Source organism: Nyctereutes procyonoides, unplaced genomic scaffold, assembly GCF_905146905.1.
Source record: "Nyctereutes procyonoides isolate TBG_1078 unplaced genomic scaffold, NYPRO_anot_genome, whole genome shotgun sequence".
In the NCBI taxonomy this organism is placed as follows: Eukaryota; Metazoa; Chordata; class Mammalia; order Carnivora; family Canidae; genus Nyctereutes; species Nyctereutes procyonoides.
The window spans coordinates 23,348,279-23,367,278 of NW_026575049.1; the positions used below are offsets into that span (position 1 = coordinate 23,348,279).

At 51.2% G+C, this 19,000-nt stretch overlaps 1 protein-coding gene across 9 annotated transcripts in view; it reads left to right on the forward strand.

Annotated features, from left to right (window-relative positions):
- Nucleotides 1–1,748: 1,748 nt before the first annotated feature.
- Nucleotides 1,749–19,000, forward strand: part of TTLL1 (TTL family tubulin polyglutamylase complex subunit L1) — a 50,532-nt gene continuing 33,280 nt past the window's right edge. For 6 of the 9 annotated variants that reach the window (XR_008664850.1, XR_008664848.1, XR_008664849.1 and 3 more), the window contains exons 1-6: nucleotides 1,749–1,885; nucleotides 5,679–5,710; nucleotides 8,347–8,410; nucleotides 11,047–11,163; nucleotides 16,965–17,173; nucleotides 17,892–18,072. Coding sequence is in view for 5 of the 9 variants with exons in the window: in XM_055328292.1 (XP_055184267.1) it covers nucleotides 11,051–11,163; nucleotides 16,965–17,173; nucleotides 17,892–18,072 (503 nt within the window). In the remaining 4 variants the exon portion in view is untranslated. Of the gene's footprint in view, nucleotides 1,886–4,307; nucleotides 4,426–5,678; nucleotides 5,711–8,346; nucleotides 8,429–11,046; nucleotides 11,164–14,919; nucleotides 14,991–16,964; nucleotides 17,174–17,891; nucleotides 18,073–19,000 lie in introns of those variants that run through there. The other 3 variants (XM_055328293.1, XM_055328295.1, XM_055328296.1) reach the window with 3 other exon arrangements.

A 19,000-nucleotide genomic window follows, 5' to 3' on the forward strand; every position in this document is an offset into this window, starting at 1 on the left:
TTATTATTTGCTCTTCCCTGTGAGGTTGATCTCCCCCCACTGGCTGTCACGAAGCCTTCTCATACTTTGGGTGCTGGTGATGCTCTTTGGAATGGCATGTATGCACCACAAGGGCAGGGTGTGGTAAAACATACACCTTCCTTGGTGCTGGTCAGCAGGAATTTAAAATCTTTTCCATCCCCTGAGTGATGGAGATTATGACTCCCATTTCTCTGGGGAGAAATTGTAATTGAGAGGATAGGATGTGCCTCTGCCCAGACAGCCAGGATGTATCAAAGCAGGGAGGTAATATTCTGTTTCTCCTCTTTCCTGCTGCTTCTAAGTGCACTCTTGTGGTTGACAAACATCTGGAATACATGTTCTTTTATTTTGAATTATTTCAACAATTTGAGCAATTACTATGTGCTACACAAAGTGCCTTTCTTTTTTTAAAAAATATTTATTTATTTATTATAGACATAGAGAGAGGCAGAGACAGAGGAGGAGGGAGAAGCAGGCTCCATGCCAGGAGCGCGAGGCGGGACTCGATCCCGGGACTCCAGGATCGCACCCTGGGCCAAAGGCAGGCGCTAAACCGCTGAGCCACCCAGGGATCCCCAAAGGCAGGCGCTAAACCGCTGAGCCACCCAGGGATCCCCAAAGGCAGGCGCTAAACCGCTGAGCCACCCAGGGATCCCCAAAGTGCCTTTCTTTTTAAAAAATAATCTTCCTGGGGATCCCTGGGTGGCTCAGCGGTTTAGCGCCTGCCTTTGGCCCAGAGCGTGATCCTGGAGTCCCGGGATGGAGTCCCACGTCAGGTTCCTGGCATGGAGCCTGCTTTTCCCTCCTCCTGTGTCTCTGCCTCTCTCTCTCTCTCCATCATCAATCAATCAATCAATCAATCTTCCTAATAATCCTTCAACGTCAACGCTTTTGGGGCACCTGGGTGGCTCAGTTGACTAAGCATCTGCCTTCAGCTGGGGTCATGACCTCAGGGTCCTGGGATCCAGCCCCAAAACAGGCTCCGTGCTCAGTGGGGAGCCTGCTTCTTCCTCTCCCTCTGCCCCCGCCACCTGCTCCTGTTCTCTCTCTCAAATAAAAAAATGAAATCTTAAAACACACACAATGTAAGTGCTATTATCCCCAATTTGAGATACAAAACTGAGGCTTAGATAAGGGAAGTGACCTGTCTAAAGCCACACAGCTAGTGGATTTTGGAGCAAGGATCCAATCCAGGTCTGGCTCTAGTTTTAAAATTCTCACCGGGCTGAGCTGCTTCTTCCTAGCAGTTTACAAAATACAGCTTGAGAAACTAGACCTGAGCCATGCTCAGGGGACACGTGACAAAGGAGTACGTATTTTACCTTTACTGATTATTACAAGCTGAGCACATGTCACCGGAGAACAGCAAGCCCCGCGATGTGGGCGCTACCGGCGGCCCCAACCTCGCAGACACGGAGGCCCAGCAGCAGAAGGGACCAAGGTCGGACAGGACCCCGGATCTATAGTCATCACCCGGCTCTGCCCCCCACTGTCAGGCTCAACCTCGCGCCCCGACCCTTCTCGACCTCATTTCTGGGCCCTGAAGGCTGCGAGCCGCCCGGGGAGGGACGGCCAGCTCATCCCAGGACCTCCGCTCCCTGCACGTGGGACCGGGAGCTTAGAGACCTGCCGGGAAAACGTGACCCGGAAGCAGTCGCGGCGCCAGCGGCCGCGTCCTCGGTTGCCAGAGCACCGCCCCGGAAGCAGAGCGCGCCGCGCGGCGGGCCGGTCCGCGGGGCTGCGGGTGGCGTCCTCCTGCCGGCGCCGGAGCGGGGCTGGAGGCAGGGCCGGGGCGCGGCGCGGGGCCGCGGTGCTCCGCGGTGCTCCGCGCTGCTCGGCGCTCCTCCGGGCTCGGCGCGCACAGGTGAGGCCCCGCCGCGGAGGCCGCCTCCCGGGACGAGGGTGTGGCCGCTCCGGGGCGGGCGAGTGCGCATGCGCGAGCGAGTGTGGGCGCCCGGGTCTCGGTGGCTGCGACCCGGTGGTTTAGGTGCTGCTTGCGGAACCCGCGTCCTCCAGGAAGCCCGCGCTGGCCACTCTGCCCGTTATGCCTCCGAGCTCCTGTGACTTTCCCTGTGCCGCCCGCTTGTTGTAATTGCATTCTCATTAATACTGGTTAGCCCGGAATTGCATCGTTCTGGGCTCCCCCCCCCCCCCATTCATTTGCAGCCTGTATTGTCTCTATGGGCATCTTTGGCAGGGCGCGGTGTACCTGTGGCGACAGCTCTGGTGTGGAGACAGATTCGTGTCCCCCGCCCTGCTTGCCCTTCTCAGCGGGATGGGACCAGGGCATTTCCCCTCCCTGTTTGTCAGTCTAAAGGGGGTGGGGATGCGGAGGTCGCCCTGCAGCGCAAAGAGTAGCTGGGGCTTTAGGGGGGCTCGTTCTAGAAGTAAACGCATCTTATTTGTTGTAAGCAGTGTAGGGTTTGCAAAGAGGTTCTTTGATCACAAAAATATTGAATGAGCACATTTCGGTGCTGGGTTGTGACGGTTACAAAAAGATTGGACTTACTCTGTGCCCAAGGAATTGCAAGCATTGCTGAATAGTTGCTGTAGAGCCTGACAGTGTCTCCCAGGGGGGTGTGGAGATAGATAGATGGTGGCCATATAGTTGTGCAGAAGTTGTCACTTACGCTATTTTTCTTTCTTTAAAAAAAGATTTTATTTATTTATTCACGAGAGACACATAGAGTGTCAGAGACACAGGCAGAGGGAGAAGCAGGCTCCCTGCAGAGCCCCATGCGGGACTCGATCCCAGGACCCGGGGATCACACCCTGAGCCAAAGGCAGACGCTCAACCACTGAGCTACCCAGGTGCCCCTCATTTATGCTATTCCGTATTATTTTCTTTAAACATGGTACTTTTTCCTTTTCAAGGAAGACTAGGTGGAAAGGAATCAAAATGCCCTAGACTCCTGGCCTAGTTGGGACTTTGTTGAAAGTGATAGTGAAGTGACTTAAAGTGTTTGGGATAGCAGGGTTGGGGACAGAGAGAGCTCCTGTTGTTTATGGCTGGACCCAGAAAAGTGCATGGACTCTATGAATGTCACCTCTTCTCTCTGTTTGCCATTTTCCCTGAAACACTGTCCTGGCTTTTGTCTGGAAGTAGTCATAACTCTGGGAAGTGAAAGGCCTTTTGGCAAAGGTTTGTCCTCCTGGGGTTGTAGGTGTCGATATTCCCTGTGGTGTTCCCTCACTCAGTGGAGATCCACTGAACCCCATCCTTGTCTCCCAGTTCAGGTCCCTGGAAAACACTGTGGAAGTCTTGGAGGGTGTGCCTGTTTACCACTTTCTCTCGCCGGCAGGTCTGATAGCCCCTGTAGGGCTAGGCCATGCCTGATTCACTGCTTGGCACAGACAGCTCTTGTTTGATTGGTTCTGGAGGGAATCTACGTCTTTATTTTTGTTAATTCATCAAATATTGATCGAGCACCTGCTATTATTAGACGCTATTCTGGATGCTGGGGATTCAGTAGGCAATAATGCAGAACGACATCTGTGCTCCCTGCAGTGAGATTCTGTGTCAAAGACAGGTAATGCACCAGGACAAAATATAAGTGAACTAGACCAGTTCTTTCAGACTTGGAGCAAAGGCAGGACTGACTCACTTAAGATACAGCTTGGGGTTAGTCAGATGTCGATGGACATACTCCACAAGTGGGTGTAAAGATCAACAGTAAGGGTTGGGGGGTTAAGATTATGGTGTTTGTTTTTTTGGTTTGGGGGGTTGTGGAGAGTTGGTGAGAGTATGGTATCATGAGGTGAGAGGAGGAGGACTGGATGCGGGGTCATGCAGGAGACACTGATGTGGGAATGGGTAGAGGAGATGCTCTAGATCACATGAATGTCAAGCGCTCAAATCATGATGTATTAAGGCATTAAATATGTTGTTGGCTTGATTGTGGCATGGGTATAGTGGGGCGTGGGAGACTCATTGGCGTCTAGGAGTTTGGGAAGGTAGTATGAGGGATGAATTGTGACAAGTAGGTGAAGTTGATTGGGATTGGGATTGGGATGATGAGTTACTGGAGAGTCGGGCCTTGATGATAGGTGTGGTGATAATGTGAGCAAGTTCAGAGGATGCTAGCTTGGTTGGGATGAGGGGGAGCTAAGAGCGGACAGGAGTGAGGGCTGTTGGGTGGGGTGGTTGCTGGAGACAAGACCTGAGGGGATGGGAGCCCAGATCACATGGGGTCCACCTTGTAGGTAACGGGCAGACTGGGAGTTGTTTTGTTTTGTTTTAAATATTTAATAATTTATTTGACAGAGAGACAGACCACAAGCAGGGGGAGGGGCAGGGGGAGAAGCAGACTCCCACGGAGCAGGGAGCCTGATGCCAGGCTTGATCCCAGGACTCCGAGAGCATGACGGGAGCTGAAGGCAGACACAACTGACTGAGCCACCCAGGTACCCTGATAGTTTTATTCTGGGTGCAGTGGAAGCTTCTAGAAGCTTATGGGCAGGGTGACATGATTTGCTTGGTCAGTCTGCTGCTAGGCAGAGAATGGGTGCAGTGGGGTGAGGGTGGCGCTAAGGAAACCAGTGGTAGCCTGTCATGGTCGTCCGGGATTACGGGGACGCTGGGGGGAGACACAGACAAATCTGGAATCTTCTGGAGTAGAGCTGGCACAATTTGCTGCCAGATGAATCAGTAGTCCCTTCCCCATCAGGACCACGGCTGAGCTTTGTTGGATTGCTAAGGCACTTTGCTGCTGGGGCGTCCAGCCTGTGGAGTGCCCCTCTTGCCTCCCTGGAGCAAGGCCACGAGCAGCTCGTCCCAGGCAGCTACGTGTCTCCTGCACGGACCCAACACTGAGTGGCTGGGTGAGAGGCTAGACTGTGGAATCCTGTCCTCAAGCTTCTGAAGGTCTTGCCCCCGGCCCGGGAGGTGGGACCCGCATCGTGTTCTGAGAATAGCCAACTGCCTGGTTTGCGAATGACCTTGCCCTGGCTGGCATAGCTCAGGTGGTGACAGCCCACGACCCTCCGAGCACCTGCAGTGTGAGATCAGCACACAACAAACTCTGTTGCTCTGGGTTTGGTTTTTTGGTGCTCAGTTTGGGTTTTTTAATTTTTTTCAGATTTTTCTTTAAATTCTAGTCAGTTGACATACAGGGCAATATCGGGCTCAGGAATAGAATTGGGAGATTCATCACTTAAGTACAACACCCAGTGAGCGTCCTGACAAGTGCCCTCCTCTGTCCCCATCCCCCATCTCCCCATTCCTCCCCAGCAGCCCTCAGTTTGTTCTCCATCGTTAAGAGTCTCTTATGGTTTGTTTCCCTTTCTTTCTCCCTCCTCCCTGTATGTTCACCTGTTTCGCTGTTTGCTTGTTTTGTTTCCTAAATTCCACATATGAGTGAAATCATATGTATTGATTTCGTATTTGTCCTTTTCTGACTTATTTTGCTTAGCATAACAACCTCTAGTTCCATCCATGAGGTGCAAAAGGCAAGGTTTCATTCTTTTTGATGGCCGAGTCCTATTCCATTGTGTATATTCAGCACATCGTCGTTACCCCTTCCTGTGATGCTCGGTTTTGAAAGTAGCTGACCGAATAGCTTATCATTTCAGTTCACGTGAACCACTAGAGAGGTAGCCTACCAAGTTCATTACCTGGTACTGCTAACTTCACTTTTTTTTTTTTTTTTCTGTTTCAGGAGGAAGTAACAGGACAACGATCAGACATCAGGTATTTCATTATTGATTTTTCTGAGGGAAAGGGCTTAGTATTTCTTAGGGTTGGGAAGGAGCTGGTCCTTGGCCAGCTGGTCCCTTTTTCTGTTCTGCAGACCATTTCTGAGCCCCCTCACTGTGCCTGGCCCTGGCTGGGTGCTGGGAAACAAGACGATCAGCACCCCCTCTCAGGGTCACTGGACAGCTGACACAGTGGCAGGGGAGGCAGTGTCAGTGTCCTCAGGTTGCAGTGTGCTCTGCCTATTACTCTCTGAGCATCACTTTCCCCATCTGTAAATGGGGAGAATACCTGCCTTCTGGCAGCTCGTGAGCCAAAAGGATGCATGTAGTAGAGGAGAATATGCACAAACTGCCCAGCCCTGTGCCTGATGGATTCTGGTGCTTCATAAGTGGAAGCTATTGTTTGGGTGATAATATCGATATGTAATTACCTACCCCGCGAGTGCGGGGCTGCTCTCCAGCACTGGGCTAGGGGCCTGGGAGGCCCACTGGGAGAAGGGGCTGAAGTGGACGAGTGTGCAGGGCCGAATCAGGGAAAGTTTCAGGGCACTTCAGGGGAAGCCAGTACACTTGTTTCAAATCCAGTGAACTGTTTGGCGTACTGGTGGTGTTCCAGGGACACACCTGCCATACCTTGCAATAGTCTTCAGCCGTACTGCGAGGGACCTGTGGCTTTCATGCCTATTTTTATCATGGGGGAGACTGAGGCCCCAAGAAAACTTGCGAGTACCCATAGACAGGAAAGCACTGGAGATGGACTGAGTCTCCAAGCTTCAGGTGCAGAGGAACTGCCGTCCCTCTGGCTCTTCTTTTTTTTTTTTTTTTTTAAAGATGTTATTTATTTATTCATGGTAGAGAGAGAGAGGCAGAGACACAGGCAGAAGGAGAAGCAGGCTCCCTGTGGGGAGCCCGATACAGGACTTGATCCTAGGACCCTGGGATCACCTTAGCCAAAGGCAGATGCTCAACCACTGAGCCACCCAGCTGCCCTCCTCTGGCTCTTCTGAGGCTGCCTTGTCATTGGTGCTCAGTAGTGGTCATCATGCTGGTTTGGTGCATTTCTGGAAAGAGGTCCTGTGTCCCTTTAGGGGACAGGTGGCCTTAGTTCATTTCTTTACTTTTTTTTTTTTAAGAGTTTTTATTTATTTATTCATGAGAGACAGAGAAGCAGAGACACAGGCAGAGGCAGAAGCAGGCTCCCTGCGGGGAGCCCGATGTGGGACTTGATCCCGGGTCTCCAGGATCAGACCCTGGGCTGAAGGCGGTGCTAAACCGCTGAGCCACCTGGGCTGCCCCTTTTCTTCTTTTTTAACCATAAGTAACTGTTTTGTCCTTTTGTTCACTACTTTATTGTGCTCTGTTTCCCTCACATATATTTAAAACTCTCTATCGGTTCTTTGTCTTCTGGTATCTAAGAAGGTTATGTCTTGTATTAGTTTCCAAGAGCTGTACTATCAGATGCCATGAAGTGAGTAGCTGAGTAAGGCCAGAAGTCTGAAATCAAGGTGTTGGTGGAGCTGAGCTGTCTTTGAAGAATCTAGGGAGGATTCCTTGCCCCTCCCAGCTTTTGGTGGACTCAGACTTTTCTTGGCTCATGGCAGCATAGCTCTGATCTCTGCCTTCATGTTCACGTGACCATCTGTCCTGTGTGTCTGTTGTACCTGTGTCATTACATGGCATTCTCTGTCTGTGGATGTCTCTGTCCAGGTTTCCTCTTCTTTCTTCTTTTTTTTTTTAAGTAACATGCACACCCAATGTGGGGCTTGAACTCATGACCCTGAGATCAAGAGTCACATGCTCTACCAACTGAGCCAGCCAGGCACCCCTCAACATATCTTTTTTGCGAATACAGTTCAACCCATAACATTTACAAGGAAGTGAGTCTTGAAAGCAAAGAGTCGAATCAAAGGACTGATTCTTGAGGATGTGTCTGTTTTCTCAGTTTCACAAGGAGTCGGCATTGACTCCCATGTGCCAGTGGGCTGGGTACTGGAGCTAATGGGGCTGGCCACGTGGACTGTGAGGGTTGTTTCAAATGCTCACACCTAAATCTAGAAGGAGTCAGTGCGATGAAAAGGAAGCAGGTGACAGAGTTCTCACCTCGCACACTCATGGAAAGAAAGTATGCAAAGAGCTAAAACGCAAGGTAGGAAGTTCTGTGTGCCAACAAAAATAGCAGGAGATGTATTATAACAGAAGCTTCAGTGGAGGGAAAAGGCGGGGAGAATGGCTCCCTGAGGCAGGTGGCGTTTGAACTGCATCTTTGTGATCTCGGAGCTGGATGAGAAGCAGTGGGGTGGGGAGAGGCCTGGGGTGGAGGGTGGACAGCCAGCAGGTGGAGAGCACGGTTGCACATGCTCACGGAGCAGCAAGGAGGTGGGGTGTTCCGCCGAAGCAGGGGGCATGTGAATGAAGAAGTGGCAGGGCAGCTCAGGAAGTCCAGCGGGACTCAAAATGTGATAGAATCAGAAATATCTATCACAATAAGGAGAGCATCTTGTGGCATGCTGCTGTTCAGCAGAAGATGCCAGCCACTGAATACAGCAGCTCCTCACGGTTTTGCTGTGTCCACAGAACTGTCTCTTGGTCTTGTGCCGTGTACATTTTGTCTGTGTGTTAATTTTCTTTTAGGCACGAGGAGTCCCTGACGCTGAAGCGAAATTGGACGTTCCTGTTGGCTCCATACGTACCTATGGTGGGTCCAGCCTGAGAGGTTGGTTTTCCTTAGTGCCCACTGTTCCACAGCAGAAGGAAAGGGCCGGGGGCAGGTGGGGGTTGACCAGAAGACCTCACCTCGGAGGCTCCATGTCCTCAGTAAAGTGAGGATGAGAATACCTGCCCTGTCTGCCTTATTGGTTTTGGGGATCATACCTGGGAAGCATTTTCTGACAGGTAAAGCACAGGGCACAGATAAGGCTCAGGCCCCCTTAGTACCCTGCTGGGTCACTGCAGGTGGGATTTCAGTGGGGGGTAGGGTGGGGGGGTGCCTGCCTGGGGGGTGGTTCTCCCTCAAAATTCCGGGTCTGCAGTTGGATTCTAAGGGGCAGAGTTGGAGCAGGATTGGGCAGGGATGCGGACCCTTGGAGGCTGAAGTCAGGTAGAGAACCGGTAAACTCCCTGGGGCTCTGCCTGGGTTTTGACACCAGGTGGGGTTTGCTGGTGAGGGGTGCGGGGTAACAGCATGTGGGGATTCAGCTCCTGTGCGGCTTCTGCCATCATTTCTGTGCGGTGGCTGCTGACTTCCCATGTTAACAGCCTCATATTGTTATACCACAGCTTCTCGCTTCTTTGCACAGGGGATTCTGTTTATTCCTTACCTTACCTGTGGGCATGGACGTCATCCAATGAGGGCCAGGTTCAGAGGAGGCAGCAGACTGTGTGAAAAGAGGTGGCCCTTCGGAGTAGAGTCACCCTGGGTTCAAATCAGGGCTCCCTGACTCCCTTCAGTCTGTTTCTTCTTCAGGCTCCTAACTTTTGAGGCTTAGTTTTCAAATCTGTAAAGTGGGGATGACGGCAGCAATAATACCAAATATTTCTTGTGTGCTTTCTACGTGCCAAGCACTGTTCTCAGTGTTCACTCATCGGATCATCACTAACCTGGTGAGATGAGTAAATACTGTTGTTAAAGGTAAAGAAACAAGTTTAAAAAAAACAAAACAAAACAAAACAAAAAAGAAACAAGTTTAGAGAGGTTAAGTAACCTGCCCAGAGTCACGCAGCTAGTGAGTGCTGGAGTTGGGGCTCGAACTAGAGCCGTTCTCTACCACAGTTCCACCTCTGTGACACCGCACTGCTGGGCAGGGTGAGGAGGCAGTGGGCTGATTTTGTGTGAAAGCTCACGGGAGTGCCTTCTCTTTTCCCTCTCCCAAGGCAAGGCAGACCTGGGTGCCCATCTTTTTTTTTTTTTTTAAGATTTATTTATTCATGAAAGAGAGAGGCAGAGACACAGGCAGAGGGAGAAGCAGGCCTCCTGTAGGGAGCCAGATGCGGGACTCGATCCTGGGACCCCAGGATCACGCCCTGAGCTGAAGGCAGGTGCCCAGCGCCTGAGCACGCAGGGATCCCTGGGTGCCCATATTTTAACTTTCTCCAAGTCACACGGTTGTCCTGACAGACTTGGGGCCACAGTCAGTCAGTCTGAATGGAGCATGTACCACATGCCAGGTGCAGTGCTAGGCCCTGGGCCCAGAGCAGCAAAGAAGAGCCAGCCCCCTGCCCTCTAGCAGGGACAGGAGTGCAGGAGTGCCGAGCAGCTGTGTACCAGGTGGGGAGTCAGGGAGGCTTTGTGGAGGAGGTGACATTCACCTATGCTGGCAGATGAGTGGGCAGCAGCTTAGCCAGGCAGAGAGGGAGGGGAGTGCCTCGGGCACAGACACCAAGCACGTTCTAAGGCCCTGAGGTCGGGTGTGGGCAGAGAAGTCCAGTTGGTGAGAACACAGCAGGTGAAGGAGAAGCAGGTGAGGGCCAGGGGTTTGTGAATTTTTTTTTGAAGATTTTATTTATTTGAGAGTGAGCTTGTGCATGAGCTGGGGGGAGGGGAAGAGGGAGACAGAGAAGCAGTCTCCCTACTGAGCAGGGAGTCTGATGGGGGACTTGAGCCCAGGACCCGGGGATCATGACCTGAGCTGAAGGCAGATGCTTCACTGCTTCACCAACTGAGCTACCCAGGCACCCCGGTCTGCGTATTTCAAGTGTCCTGGGGAACCAGAGAGGCTAGTAAATGGGAGTGTTGTGGTCAGATAAACACTTAAAGGTCACCTCACTTACAGAGAGTGAGTTGGAGCAGGGCAGGGGAGGAAGCAGGGAAGCAGCAGCCCTTCGTGGGGGAGGTACTCCCATTGGGATAGGCTCCACCCACCCTTGGGAAGCCAGCTCCAGGGCCCCCTGGTCAGGACAGTCTTCCACAGCTACCCTGCACAGGCCCCCTCCTGTCTCTGCTCTCGCAGCCCCAGGTGCTGCCTCTGCCTCGTGGCTCCTGTCACCATTGCAATGCATGTCGGGTGGTGACCAGTTGGTGCCTGTCTCTGCCCCCGCCCTGCCCCAGTAGGCCAGGATCTCATAGTCTTGGTACAGCTGACATTTTGGCCTGGGTGACTTGCTATGGAGGGAGGAGGGATGGTGTCTGTGGGCAGCACCATGGCGTCTGGCCTCTACTCACTAGAAGTATCCCTGCCCCCAGTTGTGACAACAAAAGACAGGGCCTGATGTCCTCACAGGGACAGAGTAGCCCCTGGCCAAGAACTGCTGCCCGGGCAAGTGGAGCGTAGGATGCACCAGGGGAAGTTTCTTGCTCTTGACATTTCAAAGCACTAACAGGTTGACCTCTTCCAGGATTATGGCAGGAAAAGTGAAATGGGTCACTGATATTGAGAAGTCAGTGCTGATAAATAACTTTGAAAAGAGAGGATGGGTCCAAGTGACAGAAAATGAAGATTGGAATTTTTACTGGTAAGTATTAAAAAGCAGGATCTGATTGTTTTTCTGAAGCCGACCTATCAATCTTGTGAATGCTGGTAGCTCGGGTGCAGGCTGCATTCTCAGGGGACGCCTCCCGTTACACATCTTCCATTCCCAAGTCTCCTCCACCGCGCACGACAAGAAAGCCCTTGGCTCATACACGTGGTGTTCCCATGCTCTCCTGTTTATCAGCCTGGTGGCAGAAGTACTGGGATGGTTCTGCACACAAGCCAGCATGGCTGAGACTGCAGGGCTCTGGGTGAGAAACCAGAGGCCCCCCTGCTTAGCATTCTCAGTGCCTTACTGCCGGGTGCTGGGGAAGGCGCCTGTGGGGAAGGATCTATGCCCTCTTCACTTCTTCTCACATGGCAGAGGCTGCCGGTAGGACTGGTCCACAGCACTGAAAAGTGAATGACAGGAGGAATAATAAGAAAGCAGCGTTTGGCGCTGACACCCTGGTGGTGCTCCCCGCAACTGGAAACATGAGCGTTGCCTTAGATTCCTGCCCTTGTCCTGCCTGCCTTCACGAGGTGAGGTCCTGTGTCCTCCCCTGTGCAGGCCTGGTCTGCCCCTGCCTCAGGGCAGCCCCCACGCTCTGGGAGGGTTGTATGCTGAAACAGAGCCATGAGCGCCTCCTCTGCTGGGGCCTCCCCACGCCTCTGCAGCTCCTGGGCCCGGAACATGGGGTGAATCTCCAAGGGAGGGGGAGTTGGTGGCTCTCTGGAGGCTTTTTTACTCTATGCACCTGCCCTCCCTGAGACCTGCTCCCCGCTGCTGCCTTGAGAGATGTTACTTGGCCTCCTTCTCGCCACTTCTTTCTCCCCCAGGCCCCAGAGCAGTTGGCACCTTTTCTCCTGTTGACCTACTAAAACATTCTTGTTCTGCACCTTTCTCAATGGTGTGCTTTCTCTCCTCTCAGCCCATCTTTGAGAGGTGCGATGCATCCTGCGGTTAGATGTCCAGACCGCAAAGCCAGGTCATGCCTGGCCTCACACCCTGGCTCCTGCAGTGCTGTCTGTGTGGCCATTAGCAAAGGACTTGACCTTTCTTTGCAAATATGGTTGTTTGAAGTTTGAATGAGTCAGTAAAGCAAAGAGCTTGGCGTGTGATGGGTGCTGCATAAGCACGTGCTGTCTCCGTCCTTCATGCACCAGCTCACAAGCTGCCCGCCCCAGAAGCCACCTGTGCTTCCAGACGCTCAGCCTTTCTTTGGTGTCACGCAGTGAGTGCTGTGTGCCATGATTTGTGATTTCCCTGCCTGTCCCCTCTTTCCATGTTACTGTGAGCCCCGTGACAGAGAGGACCTTGTCTGGCTTATGCCAGCATCCCAGAGCCTGGCACTGGCTCAGATGCAGAGTAGGCTGGCATGCAGCTTTTGTCTTCAGCAATGATGGGAGGGATGACCCTTTCTTTGCTTGTGTAGCAGTTTAAGGTACCTGTGTTTTAAACCACAGCCTAATTTTCCTTGAGGAGCATGGAATGCAGGCAGAGAAAGCATTTTCAGAGAAATGCAGCACCCATGTGTGGCTTGGCATCACATTTATATATTTCTCTAAGGTAGAATGAAGTAATACAGCCAGAGCCCTGCTTCCATGGGACTCTGGAAGAAAGGCTGAATACAAGTATTTTGTAGGGGCGCCTGGGTGGCTCAGGTAAACAGCTGCCTTTGGCTCGGGTTATGATCTCAGGGTCCTGGGGTCAAGCTGCCCCACTCCCTGCTTGTGCTCACGTGCTCTCTCTCTCTCTTTCTCTCGAATAAATAAATAAAATCTTGAAATGTCATTAGAGAAAAAGAGTGTTTTGTACTTACTGCTTTGTGTCCCATGGCTCCATGCCATGGGCTTAGCCAATACTCAGTCCTTTTGGCTTCTCTGAGTGATTAATCAACGCTTGGGAGGGTGCAGAGCGCCTCCCTTCTTCGTGCCACATAAGAAGAATTTCAGAGCTAGTCTGAATGAGAGAGAGAGAGAGAGAGAGAGAGAGAAAGAGTGGGACTGTATAACTTTGGATATTAGCTCTCTTGAGAGCTGTTTTAAGCAGTGTCTTTAAGCAGTTTTTAAGTAAGTCTTAAAAACTGATCAGGGTAAAATATTGGCGGCTAAATGTTAAATGGTTTGGGTAAGGTAACTGTTAACTGGATAGATTATGGGATAGCCATTAAAATAACTGTGACAATTATAAAGCAGTTCAGAAAATTGTATGACAATAAGTGTGAAGAAAAACATACTATGAAACTGTTCTGATCATGGCTTGCATATGGGCAGGAAATAGGAGCAATGAGAAACGTGAAAGCCATGGCTGTGCTGGAGGGGATGTATTAGTTTTTTATGGCCAGATTGATGGCGTGTGACAAACACCACGAAACTTAGGGCTTAAAGCAACTTCTTTGTTTTTGAGAGCATTTTTTTTTAAGATTTTATTTATTTATTCATGAGAGACCCAGAGAGAGGCAGAGACACGGGCAGAGGGAGAAGCAGGCTCCTTGTGGGGAGCCCAATGCAGGACTCGATCCCAGGACCTCGGGATCATGACCTGAGCCAAAGGCAGACACTCAACCACTGAACCACCCAGGTGCCCTGAAACAACTGATTCTACAGCACATGCATTTATAGGTTTGGCTAGATGGTACTTTTGGTCCCGCAGGACTTAGCCGATCCTGCCTGGGCTCACTGGTGCATCTGCTGTCACCTGGGGGGGTCAGCTGGGGCTTGTCTGGTCTTGGATGCCCTTGGCTAGGACAACAGTGGCTTCTCCACAAATCTTTCCCATCCCTCCAGCTGGCTAGCTGGGGCTTGTTCTTCTGTGGTGGCTGGGGTCCAGGAAGGCGGGTGGAAGCTCTGAAGGCCGTTCAGGGCTAGTCTCGAAGTGGCACAGCATCGCTTCTGCCACATTTTTGGCCAAAGCAAAGCCAAAGTGAGACATGTCTGGGCCTAGGCCTTAAGAACCTAGCAGCTTCCATTTCCTTTATGGGAACCTGTTACGGGAGCCGCAACTGACGTGTGAGAAGCCTGACGACCTGGCGCTGTCTTGCTGGAGGAGCTTGTTTTTTTTTTTGTTTTTTTGTTTTTTTTTAAATTTTTATTTATTTATGATAGGCACACAGTGAGAGAGAGAGAGGCAGAGACACAGGCAGAGGGAGAAGCAGGCTCCATGCACCGGGAGGCTGACGTGGGATTCGATCCCAGGTCTCCAGGATCGCGCCCTGGGCCAAAGGCAGGCGCCAAACCACTGCGCCACCCAGGGATCCCTGGAGGAGCTTGTATAGGTGTCGTGTGTGCCAGTTGCAGCCACGTCTGGCCTTCCACCCATGCCCGCCAAGGTGCCAGACATAGGAACAAACCCGTCTTGGACCCTCCAGATTAGATTAGCCACGGCCTGAATACCACTGAGTGACCTCAGTGGGTGCCACATGGAGCAGAAGCATGCTCAGCTGAGCCCTGCCCCAAATCTTGATCCACAAAACCATGATATGTGATGCAATGGTTGTTGTCCTGAGTTGCTAACACTGGGCAGTTTGCTCTGCAGTAATAGAGACCCAGAATATATGTTGTCACATACCTCAGGATGGTAGGGAACGAGCTCATTATTTTGAAAACCAATAAAGGGAAAGAATTAAGCATTTTGTTAGTTTCTCCTGTATGAACTATGTTTTAGGTGTTCAAGTTGATGATTAAAGAAAATTTCTCCTTGTGGAAATTTTCCTGCCAGTACTTGAAGGAGAAATGAAAGCGTAGAAGACACCTGTTTGCCTCCCTTAATGACATAAGGGTCTAGGCCTGCCCGGTATGGGAGCCACTAACCACAGGGCTGATGAGCACGTAAGTGTGGCTGGTCTAAATGGAGATATGCCCCCAAATTGACCTGCAGCTCCTCAGGCCTTGCAGTCTGACTGCTGATTTATAGGCAGGATGTAGGTGGAGGGGTACCAGTGAGGCTACACTAAGTAAGGAACCTGGGAGGACCCCCTAGGAGGACCCCTGGAGGCCCTTGGAGGACGGGTGACCCAGGGTCTTCATTTTTTTTTTAAAGATTTTATTTATTTATTCATAGAGACACAGCTAGAGAGAGAGAGGCAGAGACACTGGCAGAGGGAGAAGCAGGCTCCATGCAGGGAGCCTGATGTGGGACTCAATCCGGGCTCTCCAGGATCACGCCCTGGGCTGAAGGCGGCGCTAAACCGCTGTGCCACCGGGGTTCCCCAACCCAGGGTCTTCAACATAGACATAGCATAGAAAAAAAGGAGGGAGAATATAAATTAAAAGAACCATGGGAGAGAGGGCAACTCATCAGAAGGCCTGGCCCTTGTTTGTTTACAAGCTGTAAAAAATATGTCAGACAACTTGGGAAATGTGAACACTGATTAACATCTGATGATACTCAGAAATTACTGCTTTTTATTAAGTTGTGCTAACGGTCTAAAGTAGGATATCGTATAATATAATAAAGAATCCTTAACTATTAGAGATTCTTACGGGAATCCTTTGGATGGAACGCTGTATCAGGAAATTGCTTCCAAATAAGCCAATGCTGTGTGGCATGGGTGGGGTCCAACCAAACACATCTGGCTGCATGGCCATAGCCACTGAAGCCTGTAACGGGGTTCTCTTTCGTAATGGGCTTTTCTCTCTGCTTTTGTATATGGTTCAGCTTTTACATGATAAAAAGTTTTAAAACTCCCATTCTGGGCAGCCCTGGTGGCGCAGCGGTTTAGCGCCACCTGCAGCCTAGGGTGTGATCCTGGAGACCCGGGATCGAGTCCCACATTGGGCTCCCTGCATGGAGCCTGCTTCTTCTTCTGCCTGTATTTCTGCCTCTCTCTCTGTGTGCGTCTCTCATGAATAAATAAATAAAATATTAAAAATAAATAAAATAAAACTCCCATTCTTCTTCTTTTTTAAAAATATATTATTTATTTACTTGAAAGACAACAAGAGAACACAAGTGGGGTGAGGGGCAGAGGGAGGAGCAGACTCCCTGCTGAGCAGGGAGCTGATGCAGATGTGGGGCTCTATCCCAGGACTCTGGGATCATGACCAGAGCTGAAGGCTGACCACCCAAGGGGCTCCTAAAACTCCCATTATTCTAATGACTGTAGAGTCAAAAGAAATCCCTGGGTGCTTGAGGCCCTCTGTAGGTTGGTGCCTGGGGTGGAGTGAGGCTGGGCCAGGAGCTAGAAGCCACAGATGGCCTGCCTCGCCTGTAGCTCCCTTGTGAGTGCCAGTCCCAGTCCTTCCTGCCCCCTCCCTGCTTCTCTGTGGGGCTAGGAGGGCAGAGGGGTGTGGTAGGGAGACTGGCTTTCTTAGAGGATTAGAAAGAATCCCTTTCTCTTTCAACCCTCTCATTACACTAGAGTGTTGGACCATCAGAGGTCTCTGCTAGAATATGAAGTACTCACCCAGGGCCCTTAAATCACTCTGTGATTTTTATTTAAAGTGGTCCCTGTCCTTGGCTTTGGGTGAAAATATTTCGTAAATGATTTTCCTGATTTCAGAGCCTGGAGGAGGCTCTTTCATTAGCTTGTTATCTGCAATCAATGGTATCATTAATCGATAAGGATTTATCAAGCATCTACTCTGCTGGGGAGTGAAGCCCTCCAGTCTACACTCAGAACAGCCCATGCCTCCAACAGTTCTGGTGACTGGACCGCAGTGGGCCGAGGAGTCTCCTGGCCCGGGGGGCCGGGGGTCGGGGAACGGGTAAGCGTCTCTGGTCATGAGCTTTCACGGGAACTGCCACCATGTGGACCTGCTCTAAGCTTTACCCTGCATGCCTCTTCTATGCTTCTCTTTTAGGATGAGTGTGCAAACCATCCGAAACGTTTTTAGTGTTGAAACTGGCTATCGGCTCTCAGATGATCAAATAGTCAACCATTTTCCGAACCACTATGAACTGACCCGGAAGGATCTGATGGTGAAGAATATTAAAAGATATAGGAAGGAGCTGGAAAAGGAGGGGAGTCCTCTAGCAGAAAAAGATGAAAATGGGAAATACCTCTATCTGGGTTTGTGCCTTTCTTGCTGGCCCCACGTTTTTTGTTGTTTTTTTTTTTTTCTGCCGCACCCTCCCTCCCCCAGCCCCACGTTTTAAATCAATCCCCAAATCCTCTAGTGAAACCAGGTACTGAGATGGTGACGAGCTTGTGCCAGCTGGGCTGGGCACTTCTTTCATTCCATGTGTCTCCAGAATGGGCCAGGCGGGGGCTCACGTTTGGATCTGAGTTTCTAGGAGCACCTTGGGCACATGGTGCAAGTGCAGGAGAGCATCTTCAGTGCGCAGATGGGGAGAGGCATGTCCTGAGCTGCAGGCTGCATTTTATAAGGCGGCCTCATTACTGCATCTGGCAGTTCCAGGGAGAAGCTTGTCCCTCTTGTGGTCTGGTGGTAAAAGCTGGACTGTTGGATGGGTTCAGAGTCCCTTTGTGTACCTGGGAAAATTATATAGCCAATTTCTCTGGGCCTCAGGTTTGTCATCTGATAAATGGGAATGATAACAGGACCTTAGTCCACAGGGTGCTGTGGGGATTAAAGGTTTGCAAAGCACTTAGAAAACAGGTGATAGGTTTATTGGACAGGAATTGAATGGCAGAGGAGCTTATTCTCATGCTGGCTTGGGGCGGAGGGTTGTGAAGCAGCTCCAGAAAAGGCAGTGGCAGTATTTTCCTGTCTGTGGCCACATTGGCCTGGCTCACCCACTGCTGTCTCCTTTATTTCACCTTTCAGACTTTGTTCCAGTCACCTACATGCTGCCCGCCGACTACAACCTGTTCGTGGAGGAGTTCAGGAAAAGCCCCTCCAGCACCTGGATCATGAAACCTTGTGGCAAAGCCCAGGGGAAGGGCATCTTTCTGATCAACAAGCTCTCACAGATCAAAAAGTGGTCCCGTGACAGCAAAACATCTTCGTGAGTGCAGGGCCCGCCCATCCTGTGGGCTTCTGAGTTAGGAGTTCCAGGCCACCTGTCAGTCTTGGCCGGGAGCTAGGGGCCCTCGCTTGTTTTCTTTTTTGTTTTTAAGATTTTATTTATTTATTCATGAGAGACATAGAGAGAGGCAGAGACACAGGCAGAGGGAGAAGCAGGGTCCATGCAGGGAGCCCAACGTGGGACTCGATCCCAGGTCTCCAGGATCACGCCCTGGGCCAAGGGCAGGCGCTAAACCACTGAGCCACCCAGGCTGCCCCAGATTTTATTTATTTATTCATGAGAGACACAGAGAGAGAGAGAAAGAGAGGCAGAGACACAGGCAGAGGGAGAAGCAGGCTCCGTGAAGGGAGCCCGGTATGAGACTAGATCCCGGGACTCCATCCTGGGACTGCAGGATCACACCCTGGGCCAAAGGCAAGCGCTAAACCACTGAGCCACCTAGGGATCCCCATCCTCTCCTCTCTTGCTTTTGTAGGCGTATGGCATTTGCCACATTGCGCCAGGGCAAGGTTCTGTGGCTGCAGTCCTGTGACTGATTGTAGGTTCCCACCTGAGGCCAGTTGCAAAAGGAAGTGGTATATCAATCAGCATATGGTCCCAGGAGCAGGGACCCTTGCAAGTGGCTCTTTGTTTCTGAAAGTTACTGTGAGATCCACTCAGTCCTGGTATTTCTGAGGCAGTGAAGCACCTGCTTAAGATCTGGGCCCAGGGGGGGATCCCTGGGTGGCTCAGTGGTTTCACATCTGCCTTCAGCCCAGGACATGATCCTGGAGACCCGGGATCGAGTCCCACATCAGGCTTCCTGCCTGGAGCCTGCTGCTCCCTCTGCCTGTGTCTCTGCCTCGCTCTTTGTGTGTCTTTCATGAATAGATAAATAAAATATTAAAAAAAAAAAAAAAAGATCTGG